We start from the raw sequence: 20,311 nt of genomic DNA, 5'->3' as shown, positions 1-20,311 counted from the left end.
TTTTGTGGTTAAATTAGTTGCCTCAGCTTATATTCGGGTCAACTTATACTCGAGTATATACAGTAACTTTACACATTAGCACTTTTGAAATTCAATATCTAGCTTCCAGCTGAAGGATGTAATTAAATGTCCGCCAGAGTGAAAATCGAACAAAGAGCAATTACTGTTTACTTTCTTCTTCTCTTGTAAAGCTTGTGATCTAATGCAGCTAATGCATTTATTTGTGTTTGCAGGAACAGATTGTTGCATGTGCCTTTAAAACATTATCAGGTCAGCTGCTCTGACTGGTTGTTGAAGGTCATCTGTGGTGGGGTAGAAATCCGTACTGTCTATGCATCCCATCGGAAAGCCAAAGTTTGCCTTATCTCCCGTATCAGCAGTGTACGTGCCGGTGCCAGGTTCCACATCCGTGGAGTAGATGATGACGGACATGTTTCTAACTTTGTTGAAACCGAGCAGGTATTGTTTACTTTTTCCTTTCACACTTAATGATATAAAATTAATGTACAGGTCAATACTTTTTTTTAAATCCAGCACAATGGGGCGGTCTAGTGTTTGCTTTGTTTTCTTTGTGGTGCTCTGTTACCCAATTGTGCTCCTGTCACTTTTTCACATGGGTCAGTGAAGACTATAAGTGGCTGGTTCAACATATCATTAAAGCTGAATATTTTTGCTACATTCGTCCAGCTTGGATGAGTGATAAGTATGCATGTGGCATACCTGTTGGATCCCTGTGGAAGCTGAAAATCGCTGCAGTAGGCACCTCTACTATAGTGATCCCCACTAGCTTCTGGGTCCTGTGGCAAGTGGCTGCCATGCTTTGAAGTAGGCAAATGAAGCCACTTGTTCAGCACAGATGCCACTCAGAACAGTTTGCATTTTCTCAATGAATACAAAGCACTCTGATTGGATGTGTGGAGAGGCAGGGTTTTGACATCACAATCTTCACCACATCCAATCAGCGAACACTTTGCTTTCATTGCGAAAATTAGTTCTCTGAATAGGGCATGTGCTGAGTGAGCAACTTCCTGTGTTTACTAATTAGCAGGGCAGCCACTTGGCAAAGGACTTGAAAGTTGGCAGCAATCACTGTAGCAGGGGTGCCTACTACAATGATTTTTAGTTTACACAGGTATCTTCCAGGTGTGATATTTGCATGCATACATCTATTCAAGCTAGACCAATGTAACAATGCATAAATATGCATACCTAAATTAAAGCTTTAGGTATGCATGGCCCACTGTAGTCCACATTAGGGAACACACCAAGCGAAATACTATGTAGTCATCACTGTAATACATATATGTATGTAGAAAGGGGTTGCCAGGAGTCTACAGGAGTTAATGTTATCCAGTTAGGGCCGCACCTTTGCTTTGCGGTAATAAATAGCTCTGCATTGGACCAATGCTGTCCACCAATGTGTGTTGGTGTGTTGCTTTGCCTAGTATGCTTTGAATTGTATCCCAATGCAACTGTGCAACACACCTCAACTCATGGTGATGCCAGTCCATGTATTGTCATGTGTTACATGAAAACAAATATTGCTGGTATATTTTTCTGTCTGTACCGATTCATTATCAACCCATTCAAAATGAATAGGGAGCCTTAAATAGGTTGTAACCTAAAAAAAAAGCATGTGAGACCGCATAGTGCTTGTGCGGTGTCATTTATCCCTTTCTATTCTGCAAAATATCTGGTTGATCCTGCCTGTTCCTGTGTCCCCCTAGGTGTACTGACCATGGTAATCATGGCTGCTGATCAGTGTTGGCCTATGCATTGCCCCCCCCCCATTCCTGCTGCCTCCTTCTATCCGTGTGCCCGGTCCCTTTCAAGACTCCGGATGCTTGGACTCCTATGGCGGGGGTGAGAGGGGGTGTTTTTTTTTTAAGCACCTGATTAGAGCCTGAGGCTCCAATAGGCCCCCGATCCCATCTAATTGTGTGACCATGGCAAATTATTTTTACTATTTTAACACTAGAGCGCCTCCCCGGCAATAAGGAGGCAGGTCAATAAGACCTGTTTCCTGATTGGCAAAAGCACCGGGCGATCCGCTTTGGCGGAAGAGGAGACACAGAGCGGTGGAAGCATGAGGAGCAGGCGACTCCGCCACCGCTGCTGCCCGCACTAGAGGAGACGAAGCAAGAGGAGAGGACACAGTGTGGTAAGTGCTGGACCTCCAGCAGGAGGGGGTGCTCGGAGCAGTGCTGGGAGTGTGGGGGGGGGGTTCTGGGTGCTCGAAGCAGGGGGGGGTTTGTCAGTCCTACAGGGGGGGGGAGTGCTGTATACCCAATGCTGACCTATATATTCTGATCTGTAATGCTGATTTATATTCCCAATGCTGACCTATATACGCTATCTGCAATGCTGATCTGTATACCCAATGCTGACCTATATACCCTGATCTGTAATGCTGAGCTATATACACAATGCTGACCTATATACCCTACCTGTAATGCTGATCTAAATGTCCTATCTGTAATGCTGACCTATATAATAGGTGGGGCTTATGAGAAGTGGAGAGGTCAAAAAGGAAGGGCGGGGTCTGGCGCCCCCCCATCCTAAAACTTCACCAGCCGCCACTGCTGCAGATACATGATACTGTGGTCAGATGATGTGCCTCCATCATCCCGCTGTGTTTAGAGTCTCTCAATCTCCCCCTCCCTGACTGTCAGTTCCTAGTGTGTGAGCCGATTGACACACCCACCCCTCCTCTCCTCCCGCCATTCCATGTGGCAGTAAAGTTATTGATCACAATTACTACCAGCCCCTCTGTTATAACAAGATATACTACACAGTGTATGTGCTTTTTTTACAACTCTGATGCTAAATACCTTATTTCAGATCACTGATGTGCGGTCATGTGACCGCTTGGCTGACATCAGAGGGGAATCTCAGCCCCTCCCACTGTAGTCTTTAGATCAGGAAAGAAGAGCGGCGGGCAGTCACATGACCGCACATTGGCGATGCAAAAAAAGGTATTTAGCTGCAGAATAAAAAATAAAAAAAACACATACCCTTTTAGTATAGCTTGTTATAGTAGAGGGATTGGCAGTAATTGGAATCACTGACTTTGCAACCACTTTAATGCAACTCATGGTCATGCACAATATAACATGCATACATTATTGCAACTCACCAGAGCAGACAGATGTCAGTGGGCCAATAGGGTTTACATCTACTCTAGACATATTAGAAACACAAAGGAACTGGTTGTGAGCTTTATACCATTTTGCGCTATTCTGATTGTAATTGGGGATAAATGTATAACAAAAATAATCAAAGAATTACCTGCAGCATGCAGACTGTTTCTCTTCAGATTTTTGCGGGTTGTGGTTATGTATTTTTCACTATGTACATTACACATAACAAATAAAGGTTTCTACACTCAAATGGTAAATCGTTTTTTTATCTTATCTTTTTGCATGATTACACATGTAGTTCATAGCCTATTATGTACATGAACAGAAACCTTTATTACAAGAATCACTTATGTCCTTCTGCAATATTCTTACCAATTGCTTCCCAAACCGACTAATAGATGAAATGCTGCTTACAATAACACATTTCAGTTTCAGCAAAATACTTCAACACAAATAGCTGACAACTTGTCTGCTCAGATACTTTGGTGGTGGAGGAGGCAAAAGAAAATAACCGAGATAGTGTCAAAAGTCACATCGTTTTTCTAAGAAACATGCTGCAAAGCTTGTACTTGCCAAAAGGATTGAAAAGATTGTTAAAAGTATGAGATTATTAAAGTTTCAGAAAAAGCGTAAATAGGGCATAAGCGTTCAGCCTCTACAAATTGTAATAATTTTTTGGTGATCTCCTACCTAAATACATTGCAGCTTATTTAAAGAGGTAGCAGCTTTTCACACAGCAAAGCGAATAAGATGAAGCTGTTTTCACCTTAATCGGCCAAATATTTGCAAGCAGAATTTATTTTATTTTATAATGTACATGGCAAATGATTTGGTCTTTAAAGTGTACACCCTATTCTAATACTATTCTTCACTTTGACAGTGAACACTCACTTTTTGTAGTGTTCACTTTGCTATTTGGGCAGCCGGTTCTCTATTAGTAAAAAGTAATTCTTTATCTAAAGGAGCCACATTTTAAGAAAATCTATTAACTAGGGCTGTGGAAATTAAAGATTAATTCCTTGATTAATCGTTAATTATTTTGATCGATCAAAATTCTTTTGATCGGTACTAATGGTGCAACGGATAGTAAATGATCCGTGATCCGAACGGGTCACCATATGCGGATCGGCACACCATGGGATCCGTGGAGCTCTGCTACTGCCTCGGCCATAGGAAAGGCCACAGCTTCGGCTTAGCTCCCGGAGCAGCGGCCATCTTGGTCCACCCGGCGGCGGCCTAGGTGAGCCTAGAGCCGCGCGCTGAGGTCATCACCTGGCCTCAACTGCTCGTGTTCAGCCGGCTTCTCTGGTAAGACTAAGCAAGCACTAATCTTCCTATACAGTGGGGGAGATGTGGACCATCTTACAGTGGGGAGATGTCTGTGGATATTACAGTGGGGAGATGTGCTTTGATTACATTGGGGGAGATGTCTGTGGATATTACAGTGGGGGTGATTGTGGATAATACAGTGGGGGAGATGTCTGTGAATATTACAGTGGAGGAGATGTCTGTGGATATTACAGTGGGGGAGATGTCTGTGGATATTTCAGTGGGGGAGATGTCTGTGGATATTACAGTGGGGAGATGTCTGTGGATATTACAGTGGGGGGAGATGTCTGTGGATTACAGTGGGGGAGATGTCTATGGATTAGAGTGGGGAGATGTCTATGGATTAGAGTGGGGAGATGTCTGTGGATATTACAGTGAGGGAGATAGTGGATATTACAGTGGGGGTGATTGTGGATAATACAGTGGGGGAGATGTCTGTGGATAATACAGTGGGGGAGATGTCTGTGGATATTACAGTGGGGGAGATGTCTGTGGATATTACAGTGGGGGAGATGTCTGTGGATATTACAGTGGGAGAGATGTCTGTGGATATTACAGTGTGGGAGATTGTGGATATTGCAGTGGGGGAGATGTCTGTGCATAATACAGTGGTGGAGATGTCTGTGGATATTACAGTGGGGGAGATGTCTGTGGATATTACAGTGGGGGAGATTGTGGATATTACAGTGGGGGAGATGTCTGTGGATATTACAGTGGGGGAGATATCTCTGGATATTACAGTGGGGGAGATGTCTGTGGATATTACAGTGGGGACTATATATGGTGGTGAGCTGAAAAATGTATGTGCGTTGTGCGTTATAATCAATCGAAATTAGTCGATTAATCGATTAAAAATAATCGATTAATCGAACACCAAAATCGTAATCAATAACAGCCCTAATATAAACGTAATTTTCATAGAACAGAATGGTGGTTGAAGATGAATAGAAAACTGGTATGTGATAAATATGTAGTGTAGACCTTTCCTTCAGAAAATATTAGTTGCCTGACTGTTAGGCTGATGGTTTAGTTGCGATACTTTCTGAATCACTGATCCAGAACATGTGTAATGCCTGGTACACAGTATGAGATTATCGTCTGTGTGTGTGTTAGTTTTTTTTTTTTTTAATGCTCAACTGGTATAGAAAATGAAGAGGTTACTAAAGCCATGACGATTCTCGTACAACAGAATAAAAATTTGGAAGTGGTGTAATGTGTCGTAGTGTATTTGGATTTAATTTTCGAATGACAACTGTACTGTTTAAATGAAAATTGTAAGATCTGGTATCGTTTGAGCTTGTCCCATCGGATACGATCAGATGAACTGTCGGGATCGGCTCTCAAAAGCGGTGTACTAATGATTGCAATCGCGTTTAAAATGGTATATCTAGTACGATTTTCTAATTGCGTGTATGGACCTTCCATAGAACAGAATGGTGCATGACGATGAACAGAAAACTGGTAGGTGATAAATACACTGCTCAAAAAAATTAAAAGAAACACTTTTTATTCAGAGTATAGCATCAAGTCAATTTTTAACTCCTGGAATATTGATCTTGTCAGTTAAGTAGCAGAGGGGTTGTTAATCAGTTTCAGTTGCTTTAGTGTTAATGAAATTAACAGGTGCACTAAATGGGCAAAAATGAGATGACCTCCAAAACAGGAATAGTTTTGCAGGTGAAGACCACTGACATTTTTTCCTAGAATTTTTAAAGTGTGTCTGATCTGACAGAAAAAGGGGACGGAGAGCTGAAGTTGTGCACTGCATAGCTCAGTGAGGAGGGCCCTGCAAGCTGATTGGAGGGAAGGGACACCCTCCCCTCCACACAGCTCACAGGAACAGAACTGAGGCTGGCAATCAGCTGGAGCTCCCTCCCCTGTCACCATTTTTTCCTTGGTGCCAGGAAAACTTGTCAGTAGTGATTCATGCTGATAGCAGAGGAACAAAGCATCAGACAGAAATTACACTTCGTGCTCCTAATTGAGACAAGTACACACTATATAGGGGTAGGCTTTGTTCATATTTAATGTCTGAGGTTTACAGCTACTTTAACCACTTCCCGCCCGATCAATAGTCAATTGACGTCCGGGAAGTGGTTGTGAAATCCTGACTGGACGTCTATTGACGTCCTGCAGGATTTCATGCCGGCACGCACCCGTGGGGGTGCGCAGCGCGGCGTTTGGTGATGCGGGGTGTTAGTTTGACACCCTGCATCTCCAATCTCAGTAAAGAGCCTCCGACGGAGGCTCTTTACCACGTGATCAGCCGTGTCGAACCACGGCTGATCACGATGTAAACAGGAAGAGCCGTTGATCGGCTCTTCCTCACTAGTGTCTGGTACAGACACGAGTAGAGGAGAGCCGATCGGATGAGTGCCCATCAGTGCCGCCTTTGAGTGCCCATCAGTGCCGCCTATGAATGCCCATCAGTGCAGCATACCAGCGCCGCCTATCGGTGCCCATCAGTGCCACCTCATCGGTGCCCATCAGTGCCGCCATATCAGTGCCCATAATTGAAGAAGAAAACGTACTTATTTACAAAAAAATTAACAGAAAAAAAAAAACTTAGGGCCGGATTCAGAGAGATCGGCGTAAATCTTTAGATAGGCGTAGCGCATCTAATATGCGCTACCCCCGACGTAACATTGAGAGGCAAGCTGAGTATTCACAAAGCACTTGCTCCCATATTTACGCCGGCGTAACGTAAATGGGCCGGCGTAAGCCCGCCTAATTCAAAGTAGCAAGGCAGTGGGCGTGTTGTATTATAATAAAGCGTGACCCCATGTAAATGCATGAACGAATGGCGCATGGGCGCACATGCTCACAATCACGTCGAATTTACTCCCTGAGATACGCCGGCTCAATGCCTGTGACGTGAACGTAACCTACGCCCAGCCCCATTCACGTACGACTTATGTAAACGACGTAAAATTCGGCGCTTGTTCCGACGTCCATACCTTTTTGCCTCTTATTACAGGGGTAACTTTACGCCGGACGTACGCCTTACGTAAACGTCGTAGCTTACTGCGACGGGTGCAAGTACGTTCGTGAATCGGCGTATCTAGCTCATTTACATATTCAACGTGTAAATCAACGGAAGTGCCCCTAGTGGCCAGTGTAAATATGCACCCAAGATACGACGGCGTAGGAGACTTGCGTCGGTCGTATCTTGGCAGAATTCAGGCGTATCTTGTTTCCTGAATACATTGCAGTATGGTGTGATTTTATTAAAGTAATAATGCTGATGACATATTTTATAAAATATATCAGAAGCAATTGGTAGTGAGAACCCAAGCCTTTATATCCCTTTTATACAGTAAATACCGAACTCCAGGCACACAACATACATATGGGAGCTTATTTAGCTATCGGAGGCTTTATATTTTTCTACATCCAGTTCTGATATTTGCACAGCCCTACCATAAATCACTGCCTTATCTGACACAGCGGGGGAGAGCAGACATTTTTCTGCAGGAGTTAGAAAGAAAAAAAAGAAAAGACTTCCAGGTCTCCCACCCTCCTCTCAGACTTGACTGGAGAGTAAAAGGAGAAAAATAAAAAAAATTCTGTAAGGCCTCGTACACATGACCGAGTTCCTCGGCAAAAACCAGCAAGAAACTTGCTGGGAGATATTTTTTTGCCGAGGAAACCGGTCGTGTGTACATTTTCGTCGAGGAAACTGTCGAGAGACTCAACGAGCCAAAAAGAGAGCAAGTTCTCTATTTCCTCGACGGGAATGGAGAAACTTGCCTTGTCGAGTTCCTCGACAGACTAACAAGGAACTCGACGAGGAAAATTATGTGTTTCGCCCGTCGAGTTCCTCGGTCGTGTGTACGAGGCTTCACTCTGCTTTACCTCGCTATTAGTATGCTCCTTGTTGGCACATGAACACTGCAGCACAACTCATTGGCTCCTTGTGCTGCTCCCACTCACAGTATGAGCTTTGCTGTACAGCGCATTTGAAAAGCTTGATTCAGATCAATTCCGATACATTCACCTTAAAAAATACATACAGAGCCGCTGTTTGTCTTTTTTTTTTATCCGCTTGGAGTTCAGCTTTAAAAAAAAGTTGTATTTTCAAATACAGTAGAACCTTGGATTACGAGCATAATCCGTTCCAGGAGAATGCTCTTAATCCAAAGTACTTGCATATCAAAGCGAGTTTCCCCATTGAAGTCATTGGAAGCGGAAATAATTTATTCCGCATTGACTTCAATGGCATGCAATACCGCATGTTGCCAGAAGTGGGGGCGCCAGAGAGCCTCGGAATCACTCAGGCCCGAGGACACCTAAGCTGAACTCAGAACACCTTGGAAAGGCTTGTGAACTGAGTGTTTCCGAGATTTTTCGAACGGTTCTGATGGGCGCGGTTCGGCTCGGCTCCGGTGCCCCCCCCACCTCAGACTAAATGCGGTATTGCACACCGCTTTGGCTTGAATCCTGCTCGTGTTGCGAGACAACACTCGCAAACCGAGTCAGGATTTTTAAAAATACTGTGCTCGTATTGCGAAACGCTCGTTAACCGCATTACTCGCAATCCGAGGTTCCGCTGTAATCAAAACGGAAATGCCTATCTCTTGGTGTACCTTGGGTACTGTAAATAGCAGCGTATGAAGTGCTCTGCAATTTTTGTGGTTCTAAGATGCATGTGTGTTTTGTTTTTTTTTTGGATAGAGTGGAGAGGGATTAGAACACCTGTTGGATTTTTATTGCTGTCTATTAGGGACTTTAACCCTATCTATTTTCATGTTTACAATTATCACTGAAAATGAAAGAAAATCAAAAATTTTGGGTTGTCCCTAAAACATTAATAGAGGGGAAATCTTCCAATAGGGAAACTAGTTCTGGTGACAAGCAAGGATTCTCTCACTTTGGAGGTTTTCCTCTCACTTCCTGTTTTGGCTGGGGGACAGGAAGTAAAGAAAAATCTCCCCAATGGAAAGCCGATGGAAAAATAGTTTCTAAAGTGCGCCTGCGCCGTTGTCTACGGCATAGGCGCCATAGACATCCGCGCATGTCTCTATCGTAAATATCTCCTAAACCGTGGAGGTTTAGGAGGTATTTCCAGCACCTACAGGTAAGCCTTAATCTAGGCTTACCTGTAAGTAAAAGTGGTTGTACAGGGTGTATGCATTAAGGTGAAAAAACACCTGACCCAGCCCCCCGTTTTACTTACCTGAGCCCTGGAATCTCCCTCGGCGGAGACGTGCTGTCCCTGTGCACGGAGTTCTCTGCTCTTGATTGGATAGATTGATAGCAGCGCAGCCATTGGTTCTTGCTGCTGTCAATCAAATCCAATGACGCGGGGCCGAGTCCTACTTTCGGTGTCTATGGACGACGAATGATGGTCTTGGGAGCACGCCTGCAAGGTAACTCCGCGGGAGAGCGCTTCTCTTAGGGGGTTATACGATGCAGGGAGGAGCTGCGAGAGCAACAGTGGGTGCCACTCTGTGCAAAACAACTGCACAGTGCGGGTAAGTATGACATGTTTGTTATTTAGAAAAAAAAAAGAAGCTTTACAATTAGAGCCGGTTCACACAGGGGCAACACGACTTTCAGCGCGACTTTGGGAGGCAACTTGAATACGACTTGAGTATGGATCACAACGCGACTTACAACACGACTTGAAGTCGCCTCCAGGAAGGGGAACTCGATGCCGGGCACCACCGCTGTCTTCTTTCAGCTCCTCCACCAGCAGGAGGCCGGTCTTCTGCATCGCCTTCTTCTCCATGTTGAGGGCATGCCGCCTGGTATGGCTCAGGAGAGGGGGGGTGCTCGCTCGTCCCCACCCCTTTCCTGACCGGCCGGTCTGCGTGCCTGGTATGTATTTGGGGGGACCCCCACGCTGTTTTTTCGGCATAGGGGGTTCCCCTTGAAATCCATACCAGACCTAAGGGCCTGGTATGCCCCTGGAGGGGGAACTCATGCCGGTTTTTTATTTAAAATTTGGCGTGGAGTTCCTCTGTGGGAGGGAGGAGCTTACCTTAGAACAGGTTCACTCTGGGGCGAGTTCCTGTAAAGTTGCCTCACTGTGAACGGGGATCCGACTTGGAGGCGACTTCCATTGAAATCAATGGGTACAATTCGCCTACAAGTTGGGTTGAAGTAGTACAGGAACCTTTTCTGAAGTCGGAGCGACTTCAGTAGTGTACATTAAGACGGCTCCCATTCAATTCCATTCATTCTCTCGACCGCGCGACATGGGGTGATTTGAAGTCGGATCTCAGGTCGCCCCAGTGTGAACCGGCTCTTACTTTAAATCTCTCCACAGTGTATCAATTTGCACAATATTTTTAAATATATAGAGTAAGCAAACCACATGACAAAAATGATTTTAGCAGTGAAGTTGTATTACTCGTATACAAACCATACATATTATAAGCCTATGTTTATGTCTGTGGAATATCAATATGTAAGGGATCATGGAAAATACTATGAGTTTCACTTTGTTTAAAAAGAATTGCTTGCAGAAGTACCCGGTGAGTTCCATAAAAACCTAATCCCCCTCCATGCAGCATCATCTGACCTCACTCCTTTCTTAACAATTTGACATGTTTGTATATATACATATTATTATTATTGTTATTATTATTATTATAATGATGATGATATTATTATTGTTAATAATAATAATAATAATAATAATAATAATATCAATAAGTCCTCACTGCCCTTCTATAGTCTGACTGATACAAAGCTGGGTAATTTTTTTTTTTTTTTTGCTTTTTCTCCTGCTGTACAATAAACGATCATACTTTACCTAGTTAAGTCATCTGGTGTGGGACAGTTCGGTACAGAAATTGATTATTTTTTCTTTCTCTTTATAGACAATATATTTAGATGATAATGATGTATCATCCTTCGTTCAGATCAGGGGATCTGTCCCATTATTCTGGGAACAACCAGGACTACAGGTAAAATATATTGATATAATGTCTTAAAAATCACTTAATGGTTTCAAACCTTCTTGACCAGGAGTTTTTCAAGGTATGTGTTATATTATGTAAGGGAGACATTTACCTTAATCATATTATATCTTATGCCACGTACAGACGATCGGAAATTCCGACAACAAAATCGTGGCCTTTGTTCTGACGGATGTTGGCTCAAACTTGTCTTGCATACACACGGTTGCACAAATGTTGTCGGAAATTCCGAATGCCAAGAACACTGTGACGTACAAGATGTATGACGGCACGATTAAAGGGAAGTTCAATACCAGTCTTGTTTAGTAGAAGTTTGGTGAAAGACGAATCGCGCTTTTCAGCCTTGTGCTTTTCAGTCCGTTACAGCGTGACGAATGTGCTTTCTCCATTATGAACTCTAGTTTTAGCAGACTGAGCGCTTCCGTCTCGTACTTGATTCAGAGCATGCATGGAATTTTGTGTGTCGGAATTGGCGACACACGATCGGAATTTAAAGGGAACGGATTTTGTTGTCGGAAAATTTGAGAATAATAGCCAAGTCAAGGTTGGTCAAAAAAATAAAAATAAAATCGGTAACGTGTGAATTATGTTCCAGGAAGCATGTTGAGCTGAGAGCCAGTATACTAGTAGAATGGCCAATTGCATAATTCGGTACAATAGTTTTTATTTTGTGAAACCATGCAAAAAACAAAATAGAGGCCTGAAGAAAAGAAGGAAAAATGGTCCCACATAGGGGAACATAATATCACCTTTCACGTAAATACAAGCAAAACACTTTTTAAAAGTGTGAAAACAAATGGTAGAAGCATACAGCGAAAGTGGGAATGAATAACTATGACTCGGAGGTCCAAGACATGGTGAGACTAAAAAAACCAAAACAAAAAAACAAGAAAAAAACAGAACGCAGAGAGCAAAAAAAAAAAGGGGGGGTAGGGGTGGAATAGGGAGGGACTGGAGGGTGGAGTGGGAAGAGAAAAGTTGACCAGTAGGTTAAAAAAGGGAGAGAAAGGTGATGTAGAACTAGACCGCGAAAGAGATGGAGAAACAGTCAAGACAAGAAAAGAAGGAGGTGTAGACTTGGGGCCAATTGCATAATTCATAATGTGACCAATTTGCTATAACAGATGGGGGCTGGGGCAAGCTGGATGAGGAAAGTATAAGCCCAATAATATCTGAGAGCATTGTATTTTTTTTAATGCACTATTTAAATGTTATAGATGTTTGGATGTAAATAAAGCATATTGTTTTATCTGTTACATGTTGTTGGGAGCTTTAATAATTTCAACTCCAGAAGATTTTACCCCCTTCATCACCAGGCCATTTTTTGCTATACTGCACTGCGCTATTTTAACTGGTAATTGCGCAGTCATGCAACGCTGTACCCAAATTAAATTGATATATTTTTTTTTCACACAAATAGAGCTTTCTTTTGGTGGTATTTAAAGTGATTGTAAAGTCAGAATGTTTTTAATCTTAACGCATTCTATGCATTAAGATAAAAAGCCTTCTGTGTGTAGCAGCCCCTCTTAGCCTCCCTAATACTTACCTGAGTCCCATCTCTAGTTCCAGCGATGTTTTAGGAATGTCTCGGCTGCCCGGGACTCCCTTCCTCATTGCCTGAGACAGCAGCAAGGCGCCATTGGCTCCACTGCTGTCAATAAAAGTCATTCAGCCAATGAGAATAGAAAGGGGACGGTCCACGGCTCCTTGTCTGAATAAACACAGGAAGCTGTGACTCGGCTCGGGTGCCCCCATAGCAAGCTGCTTGCTGTGGGGGGCACTCAACAGGAGGAAGGGGCCAGGAGCAGCGAAGAGGGACCCGAGAAGAGGAGGATCCGGGCTGCTCTGTGCAAAACCTACTGCACAGAGCAGGTAAATATAACATCTTTGTTACTTCTAATTAAAAATAACAAGACTTTACAATCACTTTAATCGCAACTGGGTTTTATATTATTATTTTTTTTGCGATATAAACTAAAAAAGACAAACAAATTTAAAAAAATATATATATTTTTTTAGTTTCTGCTATAAAACATAGCAAATAAAAAAAATACAATTATCAAATGTCTTCATAAGTTTTGGTCAAAATGTATTCTGCTATGTCTGGTAGAAAAAAAATCCCAATAAGTGTATATGGTTTGTGTGAAAGTTCTAGCATCTACAAACTATGGTTGTATACTGGATTTTTTTCTATACTACTAATGGTGGTGATCAGTGACTTACAACTAAAATGAGTTTGCAGCCTCCCTGAAATGAGTTTGCCGCCTCCCTAAATTGAGTTTGCCGCCTCCCTGAAATGAGTTTGCCGCCTCCCTGAAATGAGTTTGCCGCCTCCCTGAAATGAGTTTGCCGCCTCCCTGAAATGAGTTTGCCGCCTCCCTGAAATGAGTTTGCCGCCTCCCTGAAATGAGTTTGCCGCCTCCCTGAAATGAGTTTGCCGCCTCCCTGAAATGAGCTTGCCGCCTCCCTGAAATGAGCTTGCCGCCTCCCTGAAATTAGTTTTTGCAGGTTGGGATGTCTGAGTGTATAAAAAATCTAATAACACATGACAGATTCCGACAGCAAAAGTCAGATGTAAGCTTTTGAACGGAAATTCAGACCGTGTGTATGCTCCATCGGACTTTTGCTGTCAGAATTTCCGTCAACAAAAGATTGAGAGCTGGTTCTCAAATTTTTCCATGGGAAAATCCGATCGTCTGTAGCAATTCCGACATGCAAAATTCCGACGCATGCTCGGAAACAATTAGATGCATGCTCGGAAGCATTGAACTTCATTTTCTCAGCTCGACGTAGTGTTGTACGTTACCTTGTTCATGACGGACGAAAGTTCAGAGAACTTTAGTGTGTGTTCCGTCGGGAAAAAAACATCCAAGGTTTTTTCGACGAAAAATCCGATCGTGTGTACACGGCATTAGCAATCTGGTGATATATTTTTAGTTGTGTAAAAAATCTTAAATTTTCCTGGAAATAATTTCCACAGTGCTGCTCTGGATACGCTGCTGGCAGTTATGTAGTATATATAAATGAGAATGCAGTTCTTGGGTTTAGACTGCTTGCTTCTGCATATTGCTTTTATAATATCTGCAGCCAACTGCAAAACTCAAACCTTCTGTTCCGCTTTTTAACCTTTTTCATCTGCGCTTAAAAAAGATCAGCCATTTGAAACAAATCCACTTTGCTATTCTGAGTAATACACCTCTTGTTGGGTGAGTTTGTCCCTATTTTTTTACATGCTACTCTTTACATCTCACAAATCTTTCTAGATGAGCTAATTCATTTTTCTGTAAGGCACTTGGGACACTTGATGTTTTTATTCGTCCGCAAAGCGGTATGTTGTACTAAAGTGAATGGGTAACTTCATGCTGCGAGGAAAGCTTGTGCTCCGTATTAGTTGGAGGAAATTGCCCTTGCATAAACCATTTTTTTCCCAATCGCAACATATTAAATACATATTTAACTGCCTGAGGAATGAAGTGGAACATAAGTACAACATATTGTTAATTCAGGCATGGATTTGTGTATTACAACATGTAAGCAGCTTACCTGAAAGCCCGGGCAAATCCTTCTATAATTATTTCTGTAACGACATTCAGATTCTGAAAGACACAAGGGCTGTTGAGCACAAAAAAGACACAGTTTTTTTTAAAGTAATTACATAACTGTGAAGTCACTTTTATTTTCACCAAATGTTATTTGACAGACTACAGTGCGACAGTATAAATCATAAGATCTTAGGAAGTAAATAAACCACTTTGGGACAATTTGTTATTTTAAGCTCTAACGAGCAAGGCCCTCTGATTCCTCCTGTATTGTAACTGTAATGTCTGCCCTTATGTTGTAAAGCGCTGCGCAAACTGTTGTCGCTATATAAAACCTGTATAATAATAAATTTGCACACCCGTTAAAATCGGAATTTTTGCTCAGAAATGTACTAAAAAAACCCTTACATATATCTTCTGAAAGCCGAGACCTTGTAGAATAAAATATTTGTATTTGCAATTTATTTTATATTGCGCAATATTTGCATACATGTTTATAAAATAGATATTTTTAGGAAAAGGTACACCTAATGAATTTTAGTGCAGATAAACACAATTTATTATCCATTTTTTTGGTAAGATATAAAAAATGGGGTTACATGGCTTAAATAGATACCAAGTATATCAAGTCTTAAAATTGCACATGCCCATGAAATGGTGAAAAACTATGGCGCCCAATATTTTTCATCAAATTAGAAGCATATATTGCTTATACAGTATAGTGGTGAATGATAGGCCTAGAATTATTACTTTCACTCCATTGTTCACAGCATATGTTGCATGTAAGCTATAATGAGCAGGACTCTCTGATTCCTCCTGTATTACATAGTAATATAGTTAGTCAGCTTGACCATCTAGTTCAACCATAAAAACAAAAAAAAAAAAAAAATGTGTATATATTAATATATATATATATATATATATATATATATATATATATATATATATATATATATATATATATATATATTCAATATATTGTACAATCCCATATACCCAATTCTATACCCACAGTTGATCCAGAGGAAGGCGAAAAGCCCCAGCAGAGCATGATCCAATTTGCTACAGTAGGGGAAAAAATTCCTTCCTGATCCCCCGAGAGGCAATCGGATTTTCCCTGGATCAACTCTACCTATTAATGTCAGTACCCGGTTATATTATGTACATTTAGGAAAGAATCCAGGCCTTTCTTAAAGAAATCTACTGAGCTGGCCAGAACCACCTCTGGAGGGAGTCTATTCCACATTTTCACAGCTCTCACTGTGAAGAAACAAACAAGAGTGCCCCCTTGTCCTCTGTGTTGATCTTAAAGTGAATAACTCGACACCAAGTTCACTTTATGGACCCCTTGTATATTTGTACATGTTGATCATATCCCCCCTTAATCTCCTTCTCAAGAGTGAATAAATTCAGTTCCTCTATCTTTCCTTATAGCTGAGCTCCTCTGTGCCTCTTATCAGTTTGGTTGCTCTTCTCTGCACTTTCTCCAGTTCTGTGATATCCTTTTTGAGAACTGGGGCCCAAAACTGAACTGCATATTCCAGATGAGGTCTTACTAATTATTTGTACAGGGGCAACATGATATCTCTCTCTCTGAAGTCCATAGCTCTCTTAATACAAGAAAGGACTTTGCTCACTTTGGAAACCACAGCTTGGCATTGCATGCCATTATTGAGCTTATGCTCTTTCAAAACCCCCAGAACCTTCTCCACTACGGATCCCCCCATTTGTACTCCCCCTAGTATGTATGATGCATGCATATTCTTAGCCCTCAAGTGCATAACTTTACATTCATCAACATTAAACCTCATCTGCCACATAGTCACCCAATTAGACAGAGCATTGAGGTCGGCTTGTAAATTGGAGACATCCTGCAAGGACGCTATTCCACTGCATAGCTTGGTGTCATCTGCAAAGACAGAAATGTTACTTTTGATCCCAGACCCAATATCATTTATAAATATATTGAAAAGTAAGGGTCCCAGCACTGAACCTTGGGGTACACCACTAATAACCTTAGACCATTCAGAGTGAGAATCATTAACCACGACTCTCTGAATTCTGTCTTTTAGCCATTTTTCTATCCATTTACAAACTGATATTTCAAAGCCTGTAGACTTTACCTTACACATGAGCTGTGTGTGCGGAACTGTATCAAACGCTTTTGCAAAATCCAAATATACCACGTCCACCGCCACTCCTCTGTCCAAGGTTTTACTTACCACTTCATAAAAACAAATCGTGTTTGTCTGACAACTTCTGTCTTTCATGAATCCATGCTGTCTGTTGCTTAAAATATTTTTTCCAGCAAGAACTCCTCTATGTGGTCTTTTATTAAACTCTCCAGCATCTTCCCAACTTTAGAAGTTAAACAAACAGTTCTATAGTTACTTGGTAAAGACTTTGTTCTCTTTTTAAATATAGGCACCACAATGGCCCTGCGCTAATCCAGTGGTACTATTCCTGTTATTAATGAGTCCCTAAAAATTAGATACAATGGCTTTGAAATGACAGAGCTCAATTATTTTAGGATCTGTGGGTGGATGCCATCTGGTTCAGGTGCTTTAGCCCCCTTTATTCTGTCTAAATATTTCTGGACTATATCACTTTTGAGCCATTGTCGATCATTTGGGGCTGTGTTATTACCACCCCCATTATGGACACACAGAGCTGAAGAAAGTATTTAATAAATGATCCTTCTCTTTGTCTCTAGTCACCCACTCTAGATTATTGACCTTTTTACTATTTATATATTTGAAGTATTGAATTGTATTGTTACTGTACTGTCTGCCCTCATGTTGTAAAGCGTTGCGCAAACTGTTTGCGCTATAGAATTCCTGTATAATAATAATAATGTGTTTGCAATCGTTATTTTTGAACGTGTCATACCCAACACGTACTTACGTTTTGTATGTGTGTGTATGGGGAGAGGAGGACTTTAAATGTTATTTTTCATTATTATGTTGCACTTTAAAGTGGTTGTAAACCGCTGGGTGCCTTTTTATTTTTTCTTACCTGCAAGGTAAAGGCATAATGTGCTAGTATGCATTGCATACTAGCACATTATGTGAAACTTACCTGAAAACGAAGGCCGCTTCTATCTTCTCCCGTCTTTCTTCTACGGACTTCCGTGATGAGGCCACGACCGTGTATGCTCAGTAGAGCAGTTTGCGGCACAGGATTCTGAAGGAACGGCCCGGAAGGCCATTCATTCAGAGCGCATGATGTCATTGGCTGCATATATAGTAAATATATCCTAAACGGTTCAAGTTTCGGAGATATTTACAGTACCTATGTGTAAGCCTTATTATAGGCTTACCTATAGGTACAAATAAACGACTGAAGTTTTTGAACTTCACTAACAAGCCCCCTATGTGTTTAGCATAATGGAAGTGAAAGACCCTCTTTATGGAGACATCAGATCCCTAACTGTGCTTCTCTAGCATCTTCTTTGACCTCAACAGCAGGAGGAAAGACAGCCCAATACAAGACATGACAAAATCTTTGTTGGGCCAGCCATACCTGGTGCAAATTTTTTTCCTGCAACCCGTGGTCCCTGCCGGGAAAACACAGTGATTACTGCTACCGGTTATAACAGCCATGAACAATAATCGCATGTGCAATCCAGCGGGCTGGTTATACCCAAGTCGATCAATCGATCAACTTGGGTACCTTCAGCCTGTCCATGCGTTGTTCGAATCTCGGCCGATTCCTGCTGATCAAGTCAAGATTCTAACCATCTATGGCCAGCTTTGCTCCACAGCCACCTGGGTCACTTATACCTGAAAACAGATTGTTGGCTGAAAAGAATGTTACAAAGATCAAGTCTGCTGCAGCTGTGATCTTGTTGTAACCACTTAAAGATCATGATATACCAGTATGTCATATGTTCCTTAAGTGGTTAGAGCCATCTTGCTGCTGCTCAGGGAATGTTAGGAAGTAGGAATTGAGAGGCATCCTTGCATAGGTTTCAATACGGAAAGGCAGGACTCCACAATGAAGTTTCCAGCAAGTGTTAACATTTTCAAATTGTGTAAATCATTAGGTTTTGCAGAGTCAAATTAGCTTTTATAGGGCAAAGAGTTTATTGCAGTGAAGGGACTGCCCCTGGAAGTCTCTTTTTGGTGACATGCTATAAGGAAAAAATCCTTTAAACTTTATAATGACACTATAGATTGGACCCTCAAACTCTAAAGTTAACATATAAAAAAAAAGGATAATAAATACTTTATCATATATTGTATATTGCACTGCTTACCTTGAGACAAGACTTGATTTCACAAACTCTATTGTTACAGGTCGGCTCCCATCATCTTAAACTCACTAGAGGACTGGAGGCCAATGCACCAGCATTTGACAGGTATGACAGGTCATTTAAAAACACTTAAATTATAAATATTCTTTACAAAAACCTTGAAAGTCATATAGTATATGGATTTAATGATATTATAATGCGATATGCAAGTACTTTGTGAGCTACTCAGTTCTTTTGAAGGCTAATATTTACAGTTAAAGTAGAACTATAGGCAAAATGTTTTACTCTATTTGGATAAAGCATGGGGATGTGACCCATTACGGAGATTTCCCTTCACTTCCTGTCCCATAGCGAAACAGGAAGTAAAAGGAAATCTCTGCAAATTAAGGGAATTCCTTGGGGGACCTCCAAGTCCCCATTGGAAGATTTCCCCTTTATTACTTTTCTGGGGACAACATAAAATTTGGGATTTTCTTTTACTTTCACTTTTAATGATAATGATAAACAGGAAAAATAGGGTGAATCTCCTTAGCAGGACAAGCATTCGAATTCCTCTGTATCCTATCCAAAGCAAAAATAAATAAATAAAGTTTTGCCTTTTTAGTTATACTTTAATCAATTCCTTGCTATTATACACATGCTTTATTAGGTATAGGATATTTTAAATTTTTACAAACACTTTGAATTCAATACTGCTACCCATTATCATTGAGTGGTGGTCCAGAAGCTAAAGATCTTATGGCAGTGTACCTCTAGGTGCAGAACTCACTGGCTTCAAAAACAAAAAAACAAAAACTAACCTCATTGGGTCCTATTGTTGGAACTTCAAATTGGTAGTTGCAAGTAATAAAAGAGTAGGCATTTTGTATTTTTTCATATAAAGGATAATTTCACTTTTGCAGGTAAAAGAGAGGTGCATTTATTCATTTAATTTCTTGCCGCCTGTAAAGCTGGTATCCAGTAGATCTGCCAGTGTATCTGCTTGCCCATACAGTCCATACAGGTAAGCAGATGCAATCTGAAGGAACTAGGTAGGTAGTTCATTAAAAACTAGAAGCCAACAGCGGAAAAGGCTGCCAGACCTTATTTTCCATGCCCAGAGCCCTGTAAATCAGTGACGCG

The 20,311-nt window shown here is 41.5% G+C and overlaps 1 protein-coding gene across 2 annotated transcripts in view; it reads left to right on the top strand.

Moving 5' to 3' along the window:
- SYNJ2 (synaptojanin 2) overlaps positions 1-20,311 on the top strand; it is a 206,682-nt gene that overhangs the window by 101,477 nt on the left and 84,894 nt on the right. For both annotated transcript variants that reach the window (XM_040350954.1, XM_040350955.1), the window contains exons 4-6: positions 234-459; positions 11,297-11,383; positions 19,233-19,294. In XM_040350954.1, the coding sequence (XP_040206888.1) occupies positions 234-459; positions 11,297-11,383; positions 19,233-19,294 (375 nt within the window). The remainder of the gene's footprint in view (positions 1-233; positions 460-11,296; positions 11,384-19,232; positions 19,295-20,311) is intronic.

This window comes from Rana temporaria, chromosome 4 (assembly GCF_905171775.1).
Source record: "Rana temporaria chromosome 4, aRanTem1.1, whole genome shotgun sequence".
Taxonomy (NCBI): Eukaryota; Metazoa; Chordata; class Amphibia; order Anura; family Ranidae; genus Rana; species Rana temporaria.
Note: the sequence above shows the minus strand (reverse complement) of the source record. Positions and strands in the feature narration are given on the sequence as shown.